This window comes from Schistocerca serialis, chromosome 3, assembly GCF_023864345.2.
Source record: "Schistocerca serialis cubense isolate TAMUIC-IGC-003099 chromosome 3, iqSchSeri2.2, whole genome shotgun sequence".
In the NCBI taxonomy this organism is placed as follows: domain Eukaryota; kingdom Metazoa; phylum Arthropoda; class Insecta; order Orthoptera; family Acrididae; genus Schistocerca; species Schistocerca serialis.
The window spans coordinates 271,828,392-271,855,094 of record NC_064640.1 but is presented as its reverse complement, the minus strand read 5'-3'; the positions used below and the strand labels follow the sequence as shown (position 1 = coordinate 271,855,094).

The 26,703-nt window shown below is 41.0% G+C and overlaps 1 protein-coding gene across 3 annotated transcripts in view; it reads left to right on the top strand.

Moving 5' to 3' along the window:
* LOC126470047 (ecdysone-induced protein 74EF-like) overlaps positions 1-25,654 on the top strand; it is a 617,268-nt gene extending 591,614 nt beyond the window's left edge. For all 3 annotated transcript variants that reach the window (XM_050097548.1, XM_050097546.1, XM_050097547.1), the window contains 4 exons: positions 12,734-12,898; positions 21,071-21,325; positions 21,890-22,082; positions 22,325-25,654. In XM_050097548.1, the coding sequence (XP_049953505.1) occupies positions 12,734-12,898; positions 21,071-21,325; positions 21,890-22,082; positions 22,325-22,433 (722 nt within the window). In that variant the 3' untranslated portion in view covers positions 22,434-25,654. The remainder of the gene's footprint in view (positions 1-12,733; positions 12,899-21,070; positions 21,326-21,889; positions 22,083-22,324) is intronic.
* The last annotated feature ends 1,049 nt before the right edge of the window (positions 25,655-26,703 follow it).

Below are 26,703 nucleotides of genomic sequence, written 5' to 3'. Positions count from 1 at the left end.
TCTTAAATTACATTTTGTTGTAGTACTGTTATTCAGTAATAGTTCATAATAGCAGATTTCAATAGAAGATGCAATTCTCGTTTGAAGATAAACGCCCAATTGCGAGTTAACATGTTTAGAAACGCATTTTGTCTGCTGAGCTGAGCGAGCGAGCTCAGGCCTACCTACGTGACGTACCGCCGCGGCCTGTTTCTCGTGGGTCTCGGCCGTAAGATTGTGTCCGTGTCTGCACTGGCGGTGCCAGTGCCTTCGTAGGAACGTAAACAATTCGGAAAATTTCCCTGTCTCTTTTTCAGCGTCTAGAGCTCGCTTCCATGCATTCGAAGATCATAGCCGCTCTCCTGGTTGGAATTGTTCTCGCACTTCGTAATTTCTACTTGCTTCTTTAGTAACAGCGCTCCAGTACGAAGAAGCGTAGAACAAGGTTTCAGTTTCTGCTGCATATTCCACCGTCAGTGATCGTCAGAGTAAGCAGCTTATCAGGCAGATGACACCATCGCATTTATTTGTCTCTTGTATGATATCTGATAGAACGTATTTCTGCGTATATTCGCATGCATTAATTTTGCTTCCGAGGTATGGTTTAAAGCGACAGTAGCTCAAAATGACGAAAATTCTATCGGTGAATCTCGAAAGATGTCAGAGACTCGTCTTTCTTCACTGTTATGCGTTAAAAGAGAGGATACGTCTGCATCTACCTATACCCATATTCCACAATCTACTTTACGGTGTGTGGCGGAGGGTTCTTTGTGCACCACTTTCACTTGCCCCTTTCCCAGTTTTAGTCACGGATGGTTCGCAGGTAAGCCTCCTTGTGGGATCGAATCTCTCTAATTTTATCTTCATGGTCTTTCCTCACACATACGCAGGGGGAATCGATATACTGGTTGTCTGTTCTAGGAACGTACACTCTCGGAATTTTAGACTATATCGTGATGCAGAACGCCTCTCTTTCAGCGCCTGCCACTTTCGCGTGTATTAAATAAACCTGTAACGACACGTGCTGTACTTCTTCGGATGTTCTCTGTTTCCTCTATCAATATTATCTGGTGCGGTTCCCAGACTGTCGAGCAACAATCAAGTAATGATCAGATTTGCAGTGATCAACCCGGGATTTGATTTTACTAGCTCTCCTTTTCGAAGTGGTATACCCCTGCCTTTTTAGTCCTGAGAACCGGCCACGCATGCGAGATACAGTGGAACATACAGTATTATACAGTTCGGCAGCTAATCACAGAGAAATGGAAACCAATGACAGTGTGATTCGTTTCATCTTAAAGACAGCTACTTTTCGTATACGTTGCGAAAAACCCTTCGGCAGTAATTATGGTGTAGGCTTTTTAATGACAAACGAAAGTGAAAAAGACGCAGTACCGAGGGAGCCGCATTTCCTCACAGCTGGCAGTACACAACGCCTTCTGCCAAGGATTGCGCGAGAATTTCTAAAAACATAAACGCGTGGCTCCGTCAGTGCTAGCTAGCATTGCGCCCGCCGCGGTCGATGCTCCTCTACAATTTTACTGCAGTTCCTCGCCAAAGTTAAGCTCGCGCGGCAGCGATGGCCGAGCAGTCACAAAGGGCTGTTCAACGGCCCAACTGGAATGCATCCCGCACTTTGTGCGCCTCTGACTGCTCACCGAGGAATTACGTCTCATGTGGTATGCCAGGTGTAGCATCTTTGAGTAAATTTTTGTGGGGACTGGATGTGCAACGTAGGTGCCAATGAAACACACGTATTAGTCTGCAAAAAGCATCCATGTTTACACTTGAGAAGACTGCATATGAGATACAGGTCATCTTCCACTGTACCATAGGTTCATCACTCAATAAGACAGAATAGAAACCACAATCTGAAGGTCGGGAATCTGGGTAGGTATGAAAATGATGACGATTCTCTCCGTAATCCAGATGTAACTAACTGCATTCCGGCCAAGGGTAACCGCCTTTGAGCTATTTAGCACTTCGATCCCATTTTTGAGGTTCTGTTTCTCTCACTACCACAGAATCTAAATAATAGTCACAAATTGCTGCTTACAATGTCTGTATCTTTACACTACAATGTCGTTTATGCATGCATGCATGTCTGTAGGAATAGACACTGTTCTCGACGATTACAGCTGCTGTAAATGGATTCGTAATTTGCAAATACGTATTGACATCACCTGTTTGCGACGCATGAAAATTTCTGGCGGTTCGGGACAAATGGTTCAAATGGCTCTGAGCACTATGGGACTTAACTGCTGTGGTCATCAGTTCCCTAGAACTACTTAAACCCAACTAACCTAAGGACATCAAACACATCCATGCCCGAGGCAGGATTCGAACCTGCGACCGTAGCGGTCGCGCGGTTCCGGACTGTAGCGCCTAGAACCGCTCGGCCACTGCGGCCGGCCGTTCGCGACACGAACCCGGGTTTCCCGCTTATAGCGAGCGGCGGTCGCCTTAACCACTTCTGCTATCCGGCCAGGCCTCCACGGCCGTCGCAAATCGCCATATGTCACGTTGCCCACGATCCTTATGCTTGCACATTTCGTGATTCCCGTCCTTCATCTTCTAAACATAGCTCTGAAGTATTATGTCAGTAAAAGACGATGACAATACGTGTCCAATTTTTTGTCTATTTACACATTCATTCATTGCTGACAAGGGAACCTCCCCATCGCAACCCCCTCAGATTTAGTTATAAGTTGGCACAGTGGATAGGCCTTGAAAAACTGAACACAGATCAATCGAGAAAACAGGAAGAAGTTGTGTGGAACTATGAAAAAATAAGCAAAATATACAAACCAAGTAGTCGATGTGCAAGATATGCAACGTCAACGATAAATTGAACTCAGGAGCGCCGTGGTCCCGTGGTTGGCGTGAGCAGCTGCAGAACGAGAGGTCCTAGATTCACGTCTCCCTTCGAGCGAAAAGTTTAATTTTTTATTTTCAGACAATTATCAACGTTCAGGCACTCACACATAATCAACTTCGCTCTCCAAAATTCCAGGACATGTTCAGATTTGCTTGGACATAGGCAGGATTTGACGGTCTACACACGGAAAAATTTGAAACATATGTTTTGACAGAGCACAGGGAAAAGTGAGCGACTGCGAAACTGTTGGATTCATTTGTTGCAGTTTATGTGACAAACTCTTATGTTTTCATCACTTTTTTGCGAGTAATTATCACATCCACAAGAAAACCTAAATCGGGCAACGTAGAAGAATGTTTTTACCCATTCGCCAAGTGTACAAGTTAGGTGGGTCGACAACATATTCCTGTCATGTGACGCACATGCCGTCACCAGTGTCGTATAGAATATATCAGACGTGTTTTCCTGTGGAGGAATCGGTTGACCTATGACCTTGCGAGCAAATGTTTTCGGTTTCCATTGGAGAGGCACGTGCTTTCGTCTACTAATCGCACGGTTTTGCGGTGCGGTCGCAAAACACAGACACTAAACTTATTACAGTGAACAGAGGCGTCAATGAACGAATGGACAGATCATAACTTTGCCAAAATAAATAAAAACTTTTCGCTGGAGGGGAGACTTGAACGAAGGACCTCTCGTTCCGCAGTTGCTCACGCTAACCTCGGGACCACGGCGCTCCTGAGCTGAGATTATCCTTGATGTTCCCTATCTTCGCATGAATTACTCAGGTTGTATATTTTGCTTATTTTTCATAGTTCCACACAACTTCTTCCTGTTTTCTCGATTGATCTGTGTTCAGTTTTTCAAGGCCTATCCACTGTGCCAACTTATAACTAAATCTGAGGGGGGTGCGATGGGGAGGTTCCCTAGTGAGAGCCCGCAACTATCAGTACAATGGTTTAATTTTTAACAAGAAAATTTTTCCATTTTCGGAGTTACGAGCTCTTTTTTTTCAGTAGAAGTGATGTGTTACACAATGGCGAAGATGAACTTGTGCTCAAAGCTCTTAAGGTATGCATTTCAGAGCCCATGTTTACTAAACCTTTTTTCTTGTTTTTGTCCATACTACCACCTCTGAAAGTTGCCAGGTCTACAGTCTTAACAATGACAGCACCAGTACATGTAGTCCACTGCCAGAGGTATCAGAACGACTTTCGATTTTAAGTGTTGATGGGTCGTTTACGGATCAGGGTCCCTTACCTCAGATTGATAAATTTATCCTTCTCTACCATCCCTGAAAGTTTGTAACATCATCACGGAATCACCCTGTGTGTCTCGCGAAATGACCATAACGAGAAATTATAACTTATCCATAGCTGACAGTCGGTCTTCCCATTCTTCATTCGCTTGTGTAAGAAGGACGAGAGGAAATTGTAGTAGTTCGAGAACTACCCACCAACACACACCTGAAGGTGGCTTGCGATCTACACTTGTAGGTACAGCCAAAATAAAATCTCGAGAAAACGGGTCGCAACTTAAGCGTAGATGAAAGCAGAGACCAGGTCGCGATATCCTTGCCGGTAATATCCTGTTTCCAGTATGCCACAAAAAACAACGCGACTTAATCCTGCAAGTAGAGTCGAAGAGTCATAATGTCAAACGCTCTAAGTGTCAACTCTCACATTTGCCAGGACAATAAAAAATGTATCTCTTTTAGTACATGTGTTGTTGTTGTGGTCTTCAGTCCTGAGACTGGTTTGATGCAGCTCTCCATGCTACTCTATCCTGTGCAAGCTTCTTCATCTCCCAGTACCTACTGCAGCCTACATCCTTCTGAATCTGCTTAGTGTATTCATCTTTTGGTCTCCCTCTACAATTTTTACCCTCCACACTGCCCTCCAATACTAAATTGGTGATCCCTTGATGCCTCAGAACATGTCCTACCAACCGATCACTTTTTCTAGTCAAGTTGTGCCACAAGTTCCTCTTCTCCCCAATTCTATTCAATACCTCCTCATTAGTTATGTGATCTGCCCATCTAATCTTGAGCATTCTTCTGTAGCACCACATTTCGAAAGCTTCTATTCTCTTCTTGTCTAAACTATTTATCGTCCACGTTTCACTTCCATACATGGCTACACTCCATACAAATACTTTCAGAAACCAGTTCCTGACATTTAAATCTATACTCGATGTTAACAAATTTTTCTTCTTCAGAAACACTTTCCTTGCCATTGCCAGTCTACATTTTATATCCTCTCTACTTCGACCATCATCAGTTATTTTGCTCCCCAAATAGCAAAACTCCTTCACTGCTTTAAGTGTCTCATTTCCTAATCTAATTCCCTCAGCATCATCCGACTTAATTCGACTACATTCCATTATCCTCGTTTTGCTTTTGTTGATGTTCATCTTATACCCTCCTTTCAAGACACTGTCCATTCCGTTCAACTGCTCTTCAAGGTCATTTGCTGTCTCTGACAGAAATACAATGTCATCGGCAAAGCTCAAAGTTTTTATTTCTTCTCCATGGACTTTAATACCTACTCCGAACTTTTCTTTTGTGTCCTTTACTGCTTGCTCAATATACAGATTGAATAACATCGGGGATAGGCTACAACCCTGTCGCACTCCCTTCCCAGCCACTGCTTCCCTTTCATACCCCTCGACTCTTATAATTGCCATCTGGTTTCTGTACATAACTTATTTGTATCCAAAAAATTGAGCAGATGTATCACAGAGTTATGGTGCTCACCTCATCACTGAAAAAAATGAGAGACATGAGAAAATAGGTAGTTTATTAAGAACGTTCTAGGTGCCGTTTCAAGACCCGATCGGTAGCGGAGTAAGACGGGGAGAAGTGCGTGAGGAGCCGTCGTCGCCAGCGGCCGGTGTCACCTGTTGAGCGCGCCGTGTTTGTTCTTGGTGGCGGCGGCGAGCAGCGGCTGCGGCAGCCGACAGCCCCTGCCCCACATAGCTCTCTCGCCACTCGCGCTTCCGGAAACAAGCCGACCCCTCTTCCTTCATCTCTCCCGTACTCCTTGCGCGCGTGAAACGTACCTGGCGAAACACAGACAAACTGTCATTACTCCTGCGTAAGAGCGCCGAAACCAGAAATGCGTTTGAGGCCCCTGTAAACGATCAAACTTGTTTGTCAAATTCGCTGTTTCCTATCCACGAGTTTGTCAAACAAGCACGCAGACGAACCGGCAAAGTTTGTCAAATTTAATCTCAGTTTTGAAGCCGCTACCGCGAAGTGTTTTGACGCTAGTGGAAAAGGCTACCAAGGCATACAAAATATTTCTTGCATTGACATTAGCGCTGCGTATACAGAAGAAAGAGGAAACAAGATACTTGTCCTGGGAGTGGTAGAAATTGAGGGATAAATATACCATTGCAAATCTGATGGAAGTTCACTAAAATACCACAACGTGGGAACATATACATTGATCGTGGAAGAACCGGAAAGCTTCGATTTTGTTATTTTAATGCGTTCACGTTTGTATGTTGTGTATAGAACGTTTTTTTTTTTCTTCTTAACGTCTCCCTGCGTAATATATGGCTCGGAAAGATGCAACACTTTTACCATTTTGCTAATTACCAGGGCTCCTTTGTTTTTACTATATACTCTTTCGATCGCAGTTTCCACAATCGTGGTGTCGCGCGATATTGTGAGAAAAACTCTTTCTCGCTAAACATGCGGGGGTGAAACATCAACAAAAACAACGCCCTTTAGCTTGTCAAATCGGCCATCAGTCAAAATTTCTCTTAAATACGTTAAATACAGTCTGTGTTTGACAGACATGACTGACAAAGCCGAAAGGCCGCCAAATAATTTGACAGGCTAGTGAAGTTTGACACATTGTTTGATCGTTTGCAGGGGCCTCTACAGTAATATGCTCTGTTAAGCAAGATATGTAGGTTAATGCGTCCGAAGTAAAGGCATGTTTCTTACTCATTGGCAAGTAGTCACTCTGTCGTGTTTACCTAGTCAAATCTCCCTGCCTTCTGCAATAACAAAAGAAAAACAATTTTTTGAGCTCTCGGGCAATGCAGTACCGCAGAAGCCACGAGGAGGCGGTATGGGAGGAGGTTCATGAGGAGGAGGAGGAGGAGGAAGCGTGCCATACGTGTCGGCTGTGGACGTGACTCACAATGCTGCCGCAACCGAACTGGGAACGCTTTGGCCATGCCTCACTTCCTCTATCGCTCCTGTACCACAGCGAATGATAATACCCGGCGCGTGTTTGGAATGACTTGCTTCCCTTCGCGTTGTGGTGGTAAGTTCTGTAGAGTCACCACAGGGGAAGATTGACGCGATTCACCGGGGTATATTTTTCGGTCAAGTTGTTAGGTACGGGCTGTAAGGAAGTAATACGTAATTAATATTTAGTAGGAAACGCTCTCCTTGTATTCCACAATACGTTGTTTATTTGCTAAACGAGCCGGCTTTCGGCTTCTCAGGCCATTGTCAAGTGACAACTGAATGTCGCAACCAAGGATAAAATGACGTACGAATTACGTAGACGTTTCTGACGGCTCTGAGCACTGTGGGACTCAACTGCTGTGGTCATCAGTCCCCTAGAACTTAGAACTACTTAAACCTAACTAACCTAAGGACATCACACACATCCATGCCCGAGGCAGGATTCGAACCTGCGACCGTAGCAGTCGCACGGTTCCGGACTGCGCGTCTAGAACCGCGAGACCACCGCGGCCGGCAGACGCTTCTGATACAGAAGAGATAGACGCAGAGTGTTTACAAATGAAAGTATTACTTACATTTGCGCAGGAATTGTAACGTTTAATAAAAATGAAAATTTGAGTTTCTTAACTTTATATGGAAAACATTTTATTTAAAAAAGATGGAAAATAAAGTTGAATTCACTATTGTAATCTAGAGTCAGTGTAACTGAAATTTAATTTAACAGATGAGAAAAAGGAAGTTGTGTTCGTAAATACTCTGTATCTTATCGTTGTAGTACGTATTTTCTGCATCTGTATCAGTACTATCTGAGAAAGTTGCACGCCATTTATTTTTGGGTGCGACATTCACTTCTCACCTGACGATGCCGAAAGCCTGTTCATGATGAAATAAACAGCATATTGTGGAACTTCAGGGAAATGTTTATTATTTTATATTCTTGTGTTCTAACGAACAGAGACGGAGAATTCATTTGATTTGTATCTCTCTTCCAGTAAACTGGATTTTACAAAAAAGCGTCAAAAATGTAAATGAGGTTACGAGGTGGTGATGGGGAAAGAAATGCTCTTTATGTCCTTCACAGAGTGAGGTGCGGTATCAGGAAACTGGGGGGCGTTTATGGGGAAATGCATGGCTTACGCAGCTGGGCGCTAGCTACGGCGACTGCCGGCTCACTTTCCCGTGCTACTTAGGGCCGCGCACGAAAGCTGACATCGTTCCGTCGCTTCCTGTCCATCGGAATCTCCCTCCGCTCACCGTTTCACTGCGACGGCGACCTCTGCGTCACCGCCGACTGTTTCCTCTACGCTGTGCATCGAGCGTGGCCGCGGAGCTACCAAGTGCTTTCCGGGCGCGCATCTAATCCAGGTTCCGGGACGCCTTCTACTGTGACCGACCGTGGCTTTTAGCCTGTTACCGCAGTAAATGAATAACTCTCTAGGGTCTGCTGTTTCCCTCCCAAATCCTTCGAATTTCTCACATCTGTAGCCGTTTAGACTGGCCTGACGCGGCTATAATATTTCCGCTGCTGATGAAAACGAACTACCGCACGATACTCAACTCCGTCACTGAACTGCGGCATCGGGAACTCTAGCTGCGAGATACGGTACTGTGGCACGGGGATTTCAGTGTGTACCAACACTGTAGATACGTACCCGCCAACAACAAAGAATGAACTACATAACTTTATTTTTTCGCTTTGATAATTAAAACTTTGTGACTACCCCTCACATAATTCAGTGTTTTTGTTTTCACTACCGCACGTGAAACCGAAACACTTTTATGTGAATGTTGATCATAGTGTGTGGCAGGCGCAGAGTCATGACACTACCCCTCCCGCCACCCCTCTCCCCATCCTCCAAAAAGCAGGCCCTCTATTTTCGCCACTGATCTCCACAAATTATTATGATTATATTAAAACGTTGCATATAACCCTCTTCCGTAGCCGAGGTCGATGCCGGCACGTTAATTCAGCGTGTTCGGTCAGAGGGTTAGCTGCCCTCCGTAATAAAAAAAAAAACACTGAGTTAATGGATCAACGACGAACTGAAACCGATGTCTTGCGACAACCGCCCCGAGCAGATGTAACGAACAGAATGAGATTACAGAAAAAAAGGTCGCTAACGCACGTCAGTGTGATGTCTCTTTACTCGGAGGTAAGCCAGTTCGAATCCTGGTGGTGGAAAATTTTCACTGTCCGTGTTTGTCCGGCAAGGGAAGCATAGGTGGCGGCGTGACGTTCCTAATCAGTCTCTGCGCCAGTATTCCAGATTAAATTCCAAACCTCTTAGCAGTGTCTCATGCATGTTTTGAAAAGTTTGGACGATACTTATCCTATTCTTGCAGTTCTCAGGAATGATGAGAATTTACCACGCGATCTTTCACACGAATATCCTCTATGAATTTTGCTTTGGTCGTTAATAAACTCTATTATCATTGATTGTTCCGGCATTTTATTACAATGTCCCGATTTTTTTCGCAAAAAGGATAGTCTCACATAATCTCGCTTTGATCATTCTGGAGCTGAACTGCACAGCAGGCGGCTGTCACACAACACAAGCAGTTTTGGCGCGTATGTGTAAACGAAAACGACCACTTGAGAGAGACTCAGTCCAGGAATAAAACGCCAGGCGCGCTGCAGTAGACTCATTTGTTCGAGTAGCGAGTAGTCAGTATTGCGACAAGAAAGTCGATCGTGTAAATGCGGCCTAAGATACTACGGTCTAACGTGGGACGCATTTTTGCTTAATAGGTACGATCAGTAATAGTATTATTTTTATTTATTTAATTTTATTGGCTTTTTCACGAAACAGTACATCCATTGCAGTTGCTTAGGTTAGCGACTACAGTTAAATTTTATGTACACAGCTATTTTATACATATATAAAATTATAATTTCATTACTTGATATGTCAGAGCTTTGTATCCGCTTCTTGTAGGTAAAACCATAATTAAACTGTTAATTTTGAAGTTATTCTGCCTCATTAGAATTTTAATAATTGTTGACGAAGGAATCGTCATTTTTGCGAGGTTTTCCCACAGTTTATTTTGATGTGGAGCGTATTTAGTACACCCAAAAGTGATATGATTGAGATCTCCATCGTCCCTTCGCTGTATGTGGGAGAGTCTGTTATTCCAAGCCCATAGACGTGTGCAGGGAAACCATGCGTGTCCCAACTTAATTCTAAGAACTGCTGCCACATATCTCCTCAGGAGATTTTTCTGACTATACCACGGTTTTATCGGTATAGTACGTTGGACTGAAGCGAACAAAAAGCCCTTTTTCTTCTGCGATAGTTCCCATTGATCGTAGGCCTCTTTTCTGGACACGTGGAGAAACTCAGAATATGGATGCTGTGCAAACAGCGCGTCCACTTCTTTGACGCTATCTTTTGCAGGACCATCTACAACTTCATTATGTAGAATACCTGAATGCCCCTTTATCCACATTATGTGAACGGGATTATTTCATTTGTTAGCTTTGATTATTAATTCCACCACATCACAAACGCAGTTGTCAGCTTTCCACTGTTGATGCTCTAACAGCTCCGAAACATCATACACAAGCGGTTTCGCGACGATTTAATCCCATCCTCGAGTGTATAAATACAACTACACTACTGACCATTAAAACTGCTACACCAAAAAGAAATACAGATGGTAAACGGGTATTCATTGGATACATATATTATACTAGAACTGATATGTGATTACATTTTAACACGATTTGGGTGCATAGATCCTGAGAAATCAGTACCCAGAACAACCACCTCTGGCCGTAATAACGGCCTTGATACGCCTGGGCATTGAGTCAAACAGAGCTTGGATGGCGTGTACAGGTACAGCTGCCCATGCAGCTTCAACACGATACCACAGTTCATCAAGAGTAGTGACTGGCGTATTGTGACGAGCCAGTCGCTCGGCCACCATTGACCAGACGTTTTCAATTGGATATAGATCTGGAGAATGTGTTGGCCAGGGCAGCAGTCGAACATTTTCTGTATCCAGAAAGGCCCGTACAGGACCTGCAACATGTGGCCGTGCATTATCCTGCTGAAATGTAGGGTTTCGCAGGGATCGAATGAAGGGTAGAGCCACGTGTCGTAACGCATCTGAAATGTAACGTCCACTGTTCAAAGTGCCGTCAATGCGAACAAGAGGTGACCGAGACGTGTAACCAATGGCACCCCATACCATCACGCCGGGTGATACGCCAGTATGGCGATGACGAATACACGCTTCCAATGTGCGTTCACCGCGATGTCGCGAAACACGGATGCGACCATCATGATGCTGTAAACAGAACCTGGATTCATCCAAAAATGACGTTTTGCCATCGTGCACCCAGGTTCGTCGTTGAGTACACCATCGCAGGCGCTCCTGCCTGTGATGCAGCGTCAAGGGTAACTGCAGCCATGGTCTCGGAGCTGATAGTCCATGCTGCTGCAAACGTCGTCGAACTGTTTGTGAAGATGATTGTTGTCTTGCAAACGTCCCCATCTGTTGACTCAGGGATCGAGACGTGGCTGCACGATCCGTTACAGCCATGCAGATAAGATGCCTGTCATCTCGACTGCTAGTGATACGAGGCCGTTGGGATCCAGCACGGCGTTCGGTATTACCCTCCTGAACCCACCGATTCCATATTCTGCTAACAGTCATTGGATCTCGACCAACGCGAGCAGCAATGTCGCGATACGATAGGCTACATTTCGACCTTTATCAAAGTCGGAAACGTGATGGTACGCATTTCTCCTCCTTACACGAGGCATCACAACAACGTTTCACCAGGCAACGCCGGTCAGCTGCTGGTTGTGTATGAGAAATCGGTTGGAAAGTTTCCTCATGTCAGCACGTTGGGGGTGTCGCCACCGGCGCCAACCTTGTGTGAATGCTCTGAAAAGCTAATCATTTGCATATCACAGCATCTTCTTCCTGTCGGTTAAATTTCGCGTCTGTAGCACGTCATCTTCGTGGTGTAGCAATTTTAATGGCCAGTAGTGTAACTTAATATTGGTTCGTTAAAATACTACGGATGGTATTCCAATTGCCAGATCCACCTAAATTGGACAGTTACGAGATGAAACATCAAAAATTCCAATGGGTACCATATGCAGGCGGTGTCCATGAGCACTGTGAGTTGGGGATGCGGAGCAGCCCAGTTGACGTCAATTTGGCTGCTAGGTGGCCTGGCCTTCCTGCTTCGGGCATAGTTACATACCCACCATATGGCTTTTGCGAGCATGTGTTGGTTTTTCATGACTGGTCCACACCACGGCTCACAGTCCTCCTGTACACTGCCTATGCCTGCTACCCATAGGAATTTTTGATGTTTCATCTTGTAACCGTCCAATGTAGCTCATTCTGGCAATTCGAACCCCATCTGCTAGTTGGGAAACCGAGTATTTTAAGGAACCAGTATTAAAGTAGTTATATGTATACAGCTGAGGATGTGATTAAATAACACGAAACCGGCTGTGTTTGATTCTGTAATAAAGGAATTGCTAACAGCTAATTCTGCTATCAAAAAGTTTTTTTAGGAGTTTTTAATAGGTTTAAAAAAAAAATTTAACATGTATCTAAGCTGTGGATTCCCAAACCGTAAAGTCATGTTATTTGAAAAGATGTGATAAATATTGGCCCTCCGTACAGTGTTGTTTGTGGTGTCGCAGGTCCGGCGAGGACGCCGGAGAGCCCGGGCCCTGCCTATGCGCATGCGCACGCCCACGCGCACGCGCACGCACACCCGCACGGCTTCCTGGCGCCGTACTACCAGCCGGCGCACAGGCCACCGCCTCCGCCGCCACCGCACCACCACTACCCCGCAAGGAGTCCTGGTGAGTAGTTGCCTCTCGTCTCCCTTCCTCCCCCCGCAAACACACACACCCTTCCTATCAACGCTAGCATGTATTACGACAGTGTCTCAAAAATTCCGCTTCGCAAAAGAACCTATTTCAGATACGTTTTTATTCGGTCACTTTCTTGTCTGTCAATTCGTTACAAATTTTGCAATCGATTTTAAACTGACCTTCCGATAAGGTAAAGAATTGAAATCAGTAGGGGTGGATTTGGTGGCGAGAAAGGCTAGTAATGCATGACAACTCGGCTCCACTGCACGACCGGCGTGTTGTGCGGGTAGTATCGTAATGCGTTCGTGGCGGTATGCGAGCGGACGGGCACTGGGTAGAGAGAGGGGAGAGGAGATGTGTGCAATACATGTGACATATGTGTGCACAGCTGAAGCCATGGGTAAAAAGCTAGTGTAGGATGAAGTATTATTTATATAAAAAATATAATCGCATCACAATGTTTAAAATCCATTGAGAAATTCACACACACAAGACTGAAAAGCAGAAAATAATTACTTAAATAAAACGAAATTTGTAATATAACACGTTTTTAAATCAGACTAAAAAGTATAAAATAACTTCTCCTAGTCCTGTACAGATTCTTAACGCCATAGAGGTAGTCCTGAAAACTGCCGGCCGCGGTGGCCGTGCGGTTCTAGGCGCTGCAGTCCGGAACCGCGGGACTGCAACGGTCGCAGGTTCGAATCCTGCCTCGGGCATGGATGTGTGTGATGTCCGTAGGTTAGTTAGGTTTAAGTAGTTCTAAGTTCTAGGGGACTGATGACCTAAGATGTTAAGTCCCATAGTGCTCAGAGCCATTTGAACCGGTTCAAAATGGCTCTGAGCACTATGGGACTCAACTGCTGTGGTCATAAGTCCCCTAGAACGTAGAACTACTTAAACCTAACTAACCTAAGGACATCACACACATCCATGCCCGAGGCAGGATTCGAACCTGCGACAGTAGCGGTCTTGCGGTTCCAGACTGTAGCGCCTTTAACCGCTCGGCCACTTCGGCCGGCTATTTGAACCGGTCCTGAAAACTTGCGCTTGTGAATTGTTAATAGGTATAACGAGAAACGTGGGCACATGCAATAGGTAATATTTAGGAAATGAACTATTTGTGCATAAATTATCTACTGCAAGTGCCGCATGTCTTAGTTATAAATCTTACAAGTATTGCCATAGCCATTAAAATCCTCACAAGAATAAATTTTCATAACTATCTGTATGGGTTTAGGAATCATTATGGGGCTAGGAGAAATTATTTTATACTCTTAAGTCCGATTAATTAAAAATGTAGTTCATTAAAAATTTATTTTTATTTTAATTATTTTTCTGTAATAGCATTATTTGTCATATCCCTCGGGTTTGCCATAAAGAGGTAACTGGAACAGTTTTCATTGTCTTAAGAACATAGACTGCTGTCACCACCAATTGTTTTGCGCCTGCATCTATGTATAAAATATTTTCCTTATTAACGATGCGTGAGATTGGAATATTTAAATCGAACGTTTCTGAGGTGCGGAGGCTATAAATCAAACGTTCAGTTTACATTCAGATTTTTAGAGGATAGCGATGCCGAGATCCTGTTATGCAACTTGGGGTGCTCTTTGAAGATACATTAGCATTTTCGTCGGGAAGAACTGGGTAAATGGTTGGTATAAAAGACTGCGGATCTTGATCTAACTGTCCGTTTCGACATCTTGAGAATGCCTGAATTATTCCGTAACACGTCAAACGTAAGTTATTCTCCCTTCTCAGCGACCTCACTGTCGATAAATTTTACAGTACAGTGATAAAACGACAATGAAGGGCAACGAGACTCAAAATATCTTACTGTCAGGAAGTTAAGCCAAGAGAACATACAGCATTTTAAAAATGTCGATTATGTTTAGACAACTGAATTGTTGTCAGCATTTCTCATTAAGGACCGATGACATTTTTTACTGTTACGGCCGTAAAGTTTTCGATGTAATTCACACCGTAGTGTTGTTAGCACAAGAGTGATTCCTGTGTCACCGGACACTGTAATTCTCAAAGTAACTATTCCGAATACCTCGTAACTGGTGGTGTAGTTTAGGGACTCTCCACAGGGTTGTAGATACCTTGCTGTAAATTCGCCATTAAATTTGTCCATAGTATCACTATTCTAGTACAATTCAGTCTCCATCTTTTGCAGGCACGTCTCCCTAACGTAGAGAGTGCTTTCTCGTACCTGTAGCGCAAAGGGGCCGTATTAACATTCTGTATCCGAACGCAGATTGGTCCCCTCGTTGCAGGTTTCCCGCGCCAGAGAAATGTCCCACTACGAGAAATAGCGACCTGTTTTATAGTTCCTTTCCAGTATATGCGCTTCCCCGTAACCATAAAATTTCCGCATGTGTGTTTTGAGAAGCACAACCACGACAGTGCGTTTCTTCTATATGCGCTCAAGAACTGTAAACATAAATGAGTCGGATAATATATGGCGCACTTTGGCGATAAGATTCTACGTCTACCTCTGATGACTGTAGTTAAAAAAACAATTTCGAAGTGAGCACCTTAAAATCTTTAATCTCCCATTCGAACAACACAATAGTCGATATTGAGCAGTCTCATTCCGAAATTACCTTGTAATTTTCATCCCAACGACATGTGGCCGCTTTCGGATCCATGTTTCGTAGTTTTTTTAGTGTGAGAAAATTGATTTTAGTGTGAGAAAATTGATTTTTAGCGTCGTGAAGATGTTCAAAGCGAATCTGAACCACCCTTACGTCAGTTATTCTAATCCAGTTCAGTATTCAAAATTCGATTGTGTCATCTTTCGTCGTCGTTGCAACAATTTTATACAAGATGTAATCACATACCATTTTTCTTCTAAAAAATTGAGAACTGAATATTATAGCTGTGCAACAGGTTGGATATTTGCGCAACTACCTACGACTGCACTTCACATGTCAGCATATGTTACCAAAGAGAACAACATCGACTTGTAACGCCTTCCTTGCATTCGGTTCCCTGTATATGAAAATGGAAGCTGATTACTCCCTGGAAACAAGGCTCAAAATTTTTAGTGCCACAACGTTAATTCAAGAAACAACGCAGCATTTTAAAACTGCGGATTATGTTTAGATAGCTGAATTTTGGTAGTAATTTAGTTTCTGATTTCTGTTGCGGAGCGACAGAAGTAATGGCATCATGGTTAGTTATTGGTTTCCACATACGTGCGTAAACTCCAGTTTTCGAAATTTGGATTAATTTGTCCTGGATAAAGTGACTCTTTCAATTTCCGGCCACCTACCGATACTGCAAATATCATAAAGGAAGGGAGGCTGCTACTTTTATAATACGTGAAGTTGCCGCTAAGTGACTTGGGAATATTCAGATATTCACAAATTTGCCTCTATAATCACATTCTAAACTTCCCCGTCGTCCGAATGGGTTTGAAGAAACAAATATTTGTAGGAGAAGTCGATTTATGTTCTAGCAAATTTAGTCTTTTTCTCTGAAAAAGAGCTCGTAACTTCTTTTTTGCACGAGCACTTTGCCTGTTTGAAAGTAAAAATGGACTCACAGGCCAGAAAAAAACGGTAGTAATGAACAGGACACATAATAATAAGATAATTGTCGTTGGGCCGTAGGCTCTACTTACACGCTTCTCTTCGAACAACTCTTTATCGCATTCAAGATATTAGTAATTTGGTCTATTTCAGATTTTTCTCTCTCAACGAAGTAGTTTCCTATTATAGTTTGGGAGATCTCAACTGTTTGTAACGATTGCAGTTTTATTTTAATTAAATTTATGAATAACCGCGATATTAACTCTTTTTCCCCTGTTGACTTACCAGTCATCAGATAGTTAATTTTTAATGTGACAGTCACACTGCGAAATAATTTGACCAGTCACGTATCATGTCTTCGTTTACCTCTGCGTCTGATACAATACATGTCCTCAGTACGTTTCTGTTTGTCTTGTACTTACTGCTCAACCTCGAATATCGTCTCTGTGATGATTATTTTTAAGCTAGAAGTTGAATGGAATATGGTCCACTTTTTTAAAAAATATTCCGTACTTAACCGATTTACAGTCCAGAATTATCTCTCTGATGGTTACAAGATGCATCCGCAACTCACAATTCATTATTGTGTTAATCTCAGTACTAGTATCTCAAAGTGGCGTTATTTATTAATCAGTAATTATGGTTCAAATGGCTCTGAGCACTATGGGACTTAACTTCTGTGGTCGTCAGTCTCCTAGAACTTAGAACTACTTAAACCTAACTAACCTAAGGACATCACACACATCCATGCCCGAGGCAGGATTCGAACCTGCTACCGTAGCGGTCGCACGGTTCCGGACTGCGCGCCTAGAACCGCGAGACCACCGCGGCCGCAGGATTCGAACCTGCGACCGTAGCGGTCACGCGGTTCCAAACTGAAGCGCTTAGAACCGCACGGCCACACCGGCCGGCCAGTAATTATGGTGACTTTCGTCTGTTGTAGCTGAAAGTATACCTTTTATTGAGCCTTTGGAGAGACAAGATTAAGTTCGAAAATGAGATAGCTTAGCGAACATACCAGGACCGGATTAAATCAAACGTATACTGCGTGAGTAGACAATTTTGGGAAATCAGTACATTACCGATTTCTGGGTATATGAGGCTGATGACTATATTCTGGTGTTCTAAAGCTTTCCTTGGAAGATGACGAACTCACACTGAGTGCCTTGTTAGTCACTTTTAGTATTTGTCAACCATGAAAATGAAATTTGTATCTGGTAGATAAATCTGCCTGGTATATTTTTTCTGTAAATTCAAATTTTTACGTGCGGTACATGGTACCTCGATTCGCAAAAATCATGCGTGGCTTGGTCTATACAACTGTGTTTATGAACACACCGGTATGCCGGAATCTTTTAAGATTTTTCTTCGCTTAGTGCAACTTTTATTTATTTGCACTAAAGACAGTGTTACGTAAGGCCAGAGCCTTGGCCTTGGCTCCGTATTTATAACCGTGACCTTCAGCTGGCTCAGAAAGTCAGTGTGTCGTTGAACCGGCTACCATCACTTTCGCTCTGCTTCCCCCTTCGAAGTATGTGTGCCATCCAGCGAATTTCAAGGCGACTGATGAAACGATGTTTATGAAGCTATAAAAAAAGGTTTTGTCAGAAATGTGATAGATATTGCTAGAATTGCGAATAACACAGAGAGTATACCGTCGAAATTACTCTACAAAAGAGCTGCTCGCCAATGATTTGACGTAGGTCTGTAGAGCAGGATCCTGTTCGACCTCTCCGCTCATTGGCTCTAGCCGGCAGCCAATAGCGGCGCACTTCCGCCAGTACGAAGCACACTTCAAAAAGATGATCTCAGCCCACTGCCCTGAAAGGTGTTCCCTAAGGATTTCAGTGCATCAGTAAGCAAATTTTACTCAGTACTGCTTTGTGAAAACGTTTGCTTCGCATTAAAGTTTAGCTTTCACTGTGAAGAATTAACCACCTGCGTTTTGTTTGATTACAGTGCTTTCTAAGTAATCGGTGCTTGAGCAGGAAGTTACACCTGTGCCTTTTTAAGAACTCTTCGACGTGTCGTTTGACCAAGACTTGGAAGATTTCCTTTTTTTATCGTATTAAGATTTAAATAAAATTCAGTATATTCCAAGCCTCAGAGCATTTGCAAAAATGGATGAAATCACCGAATGAATTACCGGTAGCTGTACTGTCGATGTAGAGACGATTCACCCACACTTACAACGATCTAATTCTCCTGTACCTTTAAGGTAGCCTAATTTACTCGTGTTCAGTAGTTTAAAAGACCATGCAAATACACTATATCGGACAACTGCACATCTCAGTCAGGTAAGCGTGCGAAGGAAACTGTTAGAAAGTTAGAGAACGCGGAGCTGGCTGGTAACCTACTTGGGGCCCAGTGAAACTCTAATACGCGTTGCCTTGAGCTCGATCTTCTTCGCTGCCGTGCTGACCAGGAAGTCACACTTTCTTCACCTTCTCCTGGCCACGGCACTCTCTTTGGGACTTTAACCGACGCATAATTGGATGGCTTTGACAAATAATTAAATGGAAAAGTAAAGGGATATATAATTAGAGTATTTGCATACCTGTGGAGCATCATATAGCGAAACTTTTTTTTTATACTGCAACTTTCAAGCAGATGAAGCTGTAGGCGGCCCTGAAAGAAAAAGAAAAAACATCTTTAACAATGGAAATCGCACGGGATGAATATATATTTGTGGTGATATAGATTAATACTTTTCTTCTACTGTAACATTCCATTCACGGTAAAGTTTCGGAAACAATTTTTATTGTTGCAGTGAGTCTTTTGGTGAGTGACACATTGCATGCACTTAACTGCAAGATTTTTGTTTTACGCCGACTCAGCGAGGAGGTTAGTCGGAAGAATATAGTAATTATCTGATAACAGAGATACATGTAAGTGACTAGAAAAAGTGTCACTATTTTTCTTTCAATTTTTTCGTAGGAACTGCGTAGCATATGCAAGCTAATTTGCTGAAATTAAAGAGCAATAATTATATAATTTTAATTTCATTTTCACATTTTCCCTGTACTCGATATAAATACCGTAGGAGTACTTTCAGCTGAGTGGAGCGCTGTGGGAAGTTTTATTGCCGTCTCTTTTAACTGCATGTGAAGCGTATTTGAGAGGGTCGAGGATCAAACTGAAGCAGGATGTACACCAGGCGGGACCTCTAGTGGCGGCCCACTGCACTAGACGGAGCTACTGACCGTATTCAAGGTCGAATCTTATCGACCGTCTGTAGTGTGGTCAGGATTGCTCGTCTGCGCGCCGTGTGCAAGAGTCGCCTACTTGCGGCATTCGCCTGCTGTGTTTCAGACGTTGCGGGAGCTACTAAGGATGTAATTAAAGCAAACGTCGAAAGCAACAGTTACCCAGAAAAGAGCTGTTTGCGCCTTTTACATTGTTAGCCCACAACTGACGAGAAACAATAGGGGTGTAAAAATATCGCCTATAAAAAAAGTATGAAAACAAACTCAATTTTTTCTCTTTTTACGGCAAAAGCTGATAGCTAAACTATTTGTTGATTTGAGCTATGCGTTCTTATTACTTTTTTTTCTTTTGAGACTTAGTAATTTTTTTGTCCAAAAGGAGGAAATACATACGGAAATGTTTCATTGAGACTTGAAGATTTTTAAGATTCTAGGATCAAGAGTTAAATGTGATGTACAAAGATTAACGCAAGTTCCAATATGTTCGGAACGATGAGTAAAAACAAAATCATTTGTCTTTGCCAACATTTCTCAGTAAAATATTGGCGTTTTCGATTAAGCAGATGAATACGGTGCTTTAACAAGTGTGCCAGTTCCGATCACACAATACAAAAACAGAAATTAGAAAATAAGACATAACCAGCTCATAAGAAATGTGACTACAATGCGTAATTATGACTTAACGACGATTCTGATTAGTGTTCAAATGCCAACTAATTGAATACCTAGCTATTTTTTCTTAATTGCCAGTGTAGTAGGAAACAGGTCCAACACACACACACACACACACACACACATTTTCGAATACAAGGCCCAAGGTATATATACATAAAAATAGAATTTTTGATTTCACTTGGAACACACTGCTGGGAATAATTGAATTTCCGAAGAAGGAGTTCCCAGACATCAAATGAGCATTTACATCCTTCAGTTCTGTGCAAAATATCACCCTGCTACCACCGTACAGCACACCCACATCCCATGGCAGGTTGATAATACCCTACCCATTGTTAGTCTCCAGCTTGCAGAAAATAATAATAAACATGGTTTCCCATTTTGTAAGTGCAGAATTTTATACTTGTTTGTACAAAACAGAAAATAACAGCAACCCTAAATTTCTGTTTCTGCAAAAAGAGAAAACCAGTTTGTTAATCATAGCTCCATGTAACATTTGTTCTAGTGGCATGTTAAAGTGAATCATATGAAAATTGTGTAACTATGTCTGCTGAAACATTGAATTTACGAGAAATACTTTTTAAATACATCTGAAAAACTGTGATGATAATTTCTGAGGCATAATTTGTAAACCTTTTAGTTGTCATCAGCTCTAGTCACTTTACACTTACAAGTGATACATATAATACAATGTACTAATACCAAATTAATAACGACATGGTCTTTCTTCTCCACAGCGGATGGATATGCTGGCTATTTACCTGGCCCTTCGCCAGCCTACCACTCGCACCCACAGTTCGCCACCCCACCTCTGCCATCAGCATCGACTGTGGGAGTGACATCAGCTATTCCTACTTCAGTCATACAGGCTGCGTCCTCATCAGTGAGTGATGATGTCTATATGTTGGAGCTCAGTTTTCAAGGTCGAGGGAAGAAACGGCCCAAGAAACTTCGCACTGAGCCAGGAAGTGTCAAAAGGAAGAGCCGTGAAGGTGAGAACAATTTCTAAATGAGAGAGAGAGAGTGTTTGAGTAAGCATTAGGTATAAACATTTGGTGACTCTCATCATAGAGGTTAAGATATACCAGTAGGTGTAGTGAATACATTTCTGAAATGAAATCAGAATATGTAAAGAATCATCACCAAAATTTATCATTCTGCACAAACTCATGATTTAAGTGGCTATAGCAGTAAAAGGAAACACAGAAATCATCCCTGATTTTCTTGTTTGACTAATTTTGTTGTTTCTCTTGATTCATTTACATGATGTTTCAATTTTTGTTTCATTCATTGTCCACTGATTTGTAAATCTCACTTTATTAATGTTTCAGTATATGTATTAATGTATTTTACATTTAACAGAAAAGCTGTGTACTGACAAATGGTTTTATTTAGATATAATGGAGAAGAAAGTCATTTATGTCCTATCACCTACAAAGAAATATATGCAGATATATTTATGCTGAAGCACTTCTCACATTCAAGTCTTGATAAACCAACTAAACAAAAAATGCATTTACTGAAAGTAACATTTTCTGTATTTGTTTTTCTTGCAGGCTCCACTACGTACCTGTGGGAGTTCTTGCTCAAGTTGCTCCAAGATCGAGATTACTGCCCGCGCTACATTAAGTGGACGAACAGGGAAAAGGGTGTGTTTAAGTTAGTTGACTCCAAGGCTGTATCTCGCCTGTGGGGGCTGCACAAGAACAAGCCTGATATGAACTACGAAACAATGGGGCGAGCCTTGAGGTTAGTTATTCAGAAAATTGAAATATTTATAATAAAACTTCAGCTTCCACAAAGTAATGTAACTTAAATTACTGTAGAAGAATGCCTGTACTAATTATAAGCAAAATAAATTAAGTAGAGGAAAATGTGTTACATACATTACCAAAAGCCAACATTTAAAGGTTTGTAAATTAGTTTTATATATGTTATCCAGTATAATACAGAAATATTAACTGTCACCAATGCATATTTTTATCTTACAGGTATTATTACCAGAGGGGCATCCTGGCAAAAGTTGATGGCCAGCGACTCGTGTACCAGTTTGTTGATGTTCCCAAGGACATAGTGGAGATTGACTGTACGGGAGCGTGACCAGTTGGACTGTATATACAGAGTAACTTAATGTGATTCGGAATTATTTTTCTGCTGGACATCTTCTGTGATGATATGCAGGATAGCTACAAATATTTTCAGTGAATGAAAAGTGAGGAATTGTTTGTAATTATTTTTGAAAAGATCTCAGGAACAGTGCTGGTGGTGTAAAGTACCCTATTTTTATAAGTGTTTGGTGCAGGGAGTCACCTTTGGTTAGGACAGTAATGCTGTCACCCAAGAAGAGGTCCAATTGTACTCCAAGATTAATTTATGAAGCTCTTTGTTCAGCATCTCTGAGAGATATGTTACCTTCACTCCATACTCTGCAGTGAAGTGAAATATGGCATGCAATGGCATACTCATGAAACTCTTTAAGAACTGTAAAATATAAAGATACGTTAAACAACATCTTATTATGTTCATAATCACACAAATAACAATTCACATGAACCTTCATTTGTGATTTTTAAATAAATGTTAATGACAGACTGAAGCATAACTATGTGCATGTATTTTGAATAGATTTTAAAAAATCTAAAAAGAAAGTCTGCTGTCTGTGTGTGTGCAACCTCTGCTTATTGTGTGCAACAGACTAAGTACTGCTGTGTAAAATATTTATTTGTATAGTCTCAGCAGCTGTGGGGCTTATGTGTAAACTGTCATGATTTTGAAACTCATCTGTGTGCTGTACATATAAATGTATATCTTCACGATTCAATTGCACAGTGGTTCTGCAGGCAACCAGTATACAATGACAAGTATTATTGTGTAATATGCAGCCTTTCAGGACATGACTATAATATTAGAGCTTTTGTACTTAAATTTCTTCTTCATTTTTTGAGAGCACTCGTTCCATGCTGCATAATATCAGTTTCCTCAGACTAGATGACTTTCACATATTTGAAATAATATTTAAAAATTGATGTCATAATCATTTCTAATTTATTCCTTCATACTGAAAATAAATGTGGAACAATATTAAATGTGTCTGTGTTTCATCTGTGTTAAATGCATAGTATAATGAATGGTAATAAATACATCTTTTTAATTCATGTGCTGTCTGAAATATTTAAAAACTCTGTCTTTATAGTAATTTGATGTCTTTTTCTGAAACTACATGTTCGGTGTTGTATCAAAAGATTGTGTGATGTGAAGAATGTATCAATTAGATGTGTATTTAACAGTTTACAGTAGTACTGTTATACAAATATTTTAAAACTTGTTCAACACATGTTTTGGCTGTTTAAGGTTTTTGGACAGTACGTTTCAGTGTTACATCAGTTTGAAATTGCTTAAAGGGTCTGAGGGGAAATGGCAGAGCTGATTGCTATTGCTGTACAGTTTGATACTCATAAGTGCAGCTGTCTCCTGGTGTGGAGAAAGTCTTCTGAGAGAAATGAGTTAACTCAGTGTTTGATTCTCCACTGATTAATACAGTCTAATAGAACATATTTAATTTCAGCTAGATTTGGTATGTGTCATAAGCTTTATTGCCAAGACATGGAATGTCAGTACGTGCCCCGTAACTTTTTGTTCCTTTAACATTTTCCATAATTTGCAATATGATCTATTTAAGAAAACTGACGTATTTTCTTTGTTGTTGTTCTTTGTTTTCCTTTTTTAACATATATGCCAATATGATGGTTCAAACACATCATAAATCATAATTAATACCCGGTGTTTTGTAGAATTAAGTCTCACTGTGTATGTTTCTTACTGAAATTTTAAAAGATGCAAGGAGTGGATAAAAGTCTTCACAGGAAAAATTATTTTGCATAGTTCCTTTTAGCAAGCACATGTATACTGTTACATGTGAAAATATTCAGGACATTTCTAGTTTTGAATACAAATATCACTAATATTCTAAATGAAAAAGATCAAAATGGAAACTACAAACCAGAATAAAGATGGATAAAAAGAGTGTCAGTAATCATTATTGTATTAACGGAAATCTTACACAGTCTACAAGGTAACCAAAGCTGAGTTGAGAAAGCAATGAGAGTCATCTTAAGTTACACACAATCTTGTTTAAGGGGAAGCAAAATACAGAATGTGAAAACAAAATTACATGTCTCTTCTTTAAATTACTTGTGTTGTATAAGGCTAGGGGTTCTGAACCACTAGTTTTGGCTCTCTCTTGCCAACCAAACTACTTTTCACATCTTAGCTTCAAAAGAGTTTTTTTGCTTTGCCAAGTTCAGAAATATGTGGTAACAGTCCTCCCCTCTCTGTTTCTCCCATCTGATAGAAAATTTCCCCACTAAACTATATCTTCTTTTATCCATTTTTGTAAATGGTTTGTAGTTCTGGTAAATACTCTGCTGTGTCAGAGGGTGTGCAATGAAACTGATCATTGTTAGATTGTGAATACAGCAGTGATAAAATATTTGCTCAGTATCCTGTACGTCCACTCCTTTATTGCCAGTGGCAAGTGACTGACTGCGATACTAGTGTAATGTTAATAGGCCAGAGCAGTTTCTTTTCTAAATTGCACTGTTGCAGTTTTTTGATTTTATATTTTTCATGGAATTCAGAATCTCTGTGGGATCTAAATTTGCGTCCATTGAAATTGTGATGTTTTGGAAATGAAACTTCATTCTAACTTCCAACATTATCTCTCTCATATATTGATAATGAATTAAAATGCATATTTTATTTGGACTGTCCAAGAGCTAATAATTTCACACACTACCCAGCGCACTTGGGAATATATAAAAAGTCAGTGTTACAAAATAGCAAATTGTTTCTCAGCTCTTCTTGTCATACACTGTATATGATATCCTTACAATGTTCCTGTATTCTTAATTCTTATTTTGTAAGGATTTGAAGACAGAGACATTGTAGCAAATTTTCTAAAGATCTGAAAATTCCCATAAGTGAAGCTGTTGTGGTATGGGCATTTTTTTTCTCTCCAGCACATAAAGAAAAGATTAGATATCCTGAAAGAATATCTGATATACTACTGCATGATGAGAGACGTAATATGTACAAAGGATTATCATAATTAATAAATGTTTGGTGATATTTTCTTATACATTTGTGCATTGTAAATAAAGTTACAGATTTGCAACAAATGCATCTTTATGTGAAATGTAGAATGTATTCTATAATATATAAATATATATATATATAAATATATATATGTATGTTGTACTCAAGTTACGGAGTTTAAATGGAGACTTTTACATAAAGTGAAATAAATGTTTTACCAGACAATGTTTCAATGTTTCAAATGCGTGCAAAAACATAAGTTCACTTGTATAAACATAATGTTCAAGGATGTTACAGTACAAACATCAACAGTGTAAAGAAGAAATTCATGTTGGGCATTGTCTGAACTATACTGCAAATGAGTATTAAATGAGAAAATACATATTTCACAATCCCAATTTAAATGTGGGCACACAAACTCTCAATTCATTTTTCTATCCAATGGCACTATATTACTTTCATTTCATCAGATGCCAGATATATTTCCTACATATTTTAGGTCAGCTAAAAAATGGCTTCAAAAGCCCATTGTCTACCAGATGCAGTGCTTTGTGTAGCTTGAGCATTATTTTCCGTATGGGATTTCTTTTTCTTGTAGATCATTCTCTCTAAATGTTACCAGAATGTCGCATATGTTGCTATGACTGCACACAAAAACACACACACTTTTTTCTTGCTGCAATGATCATCATTGGAGATGACATCACATTAGTACTGGACTTCAAATTTCAGCTGTGAAGATAACTGAAATACTCATATTCCAATTTAGAGAACTTTCACAATGACATGAGGCACTTGTCAAGTTACTGTAGATACTATGAGGTGCCAAGATGCTGTAGCTGCTGGAGAAAGACCTTTAGCTGTGATATAAACCTTTACTGAGATTTAAAAGACCACATTAAAGAAATAGAATTCAGACATATATCACAAAGATAACTTATTTTTACACATGACAAACACTAAACAAAATTATTATTCTGTTTATGCAGTTACATATACGACACAACAAATAATGATTGAATGCAGACTGACATACCACAGCTGTTATGGTTCTGGCAGGACATCAGCTTAAGTTTTTAATATGATCACCCTGACAGTGTGGAACATAAATGTATTTACCTGATGACATAATTAGCTATATATGCTGTGACTCGAAGTGACTGGGGTTGGTCCTTAACCATTATCCAAGGTATATTCAAATACACATTGATGTCTTTCTTCAATTCCAGTGTGAATTCACGTGGGAAAATTGCTATCCATAGGTATACCTTTTCTT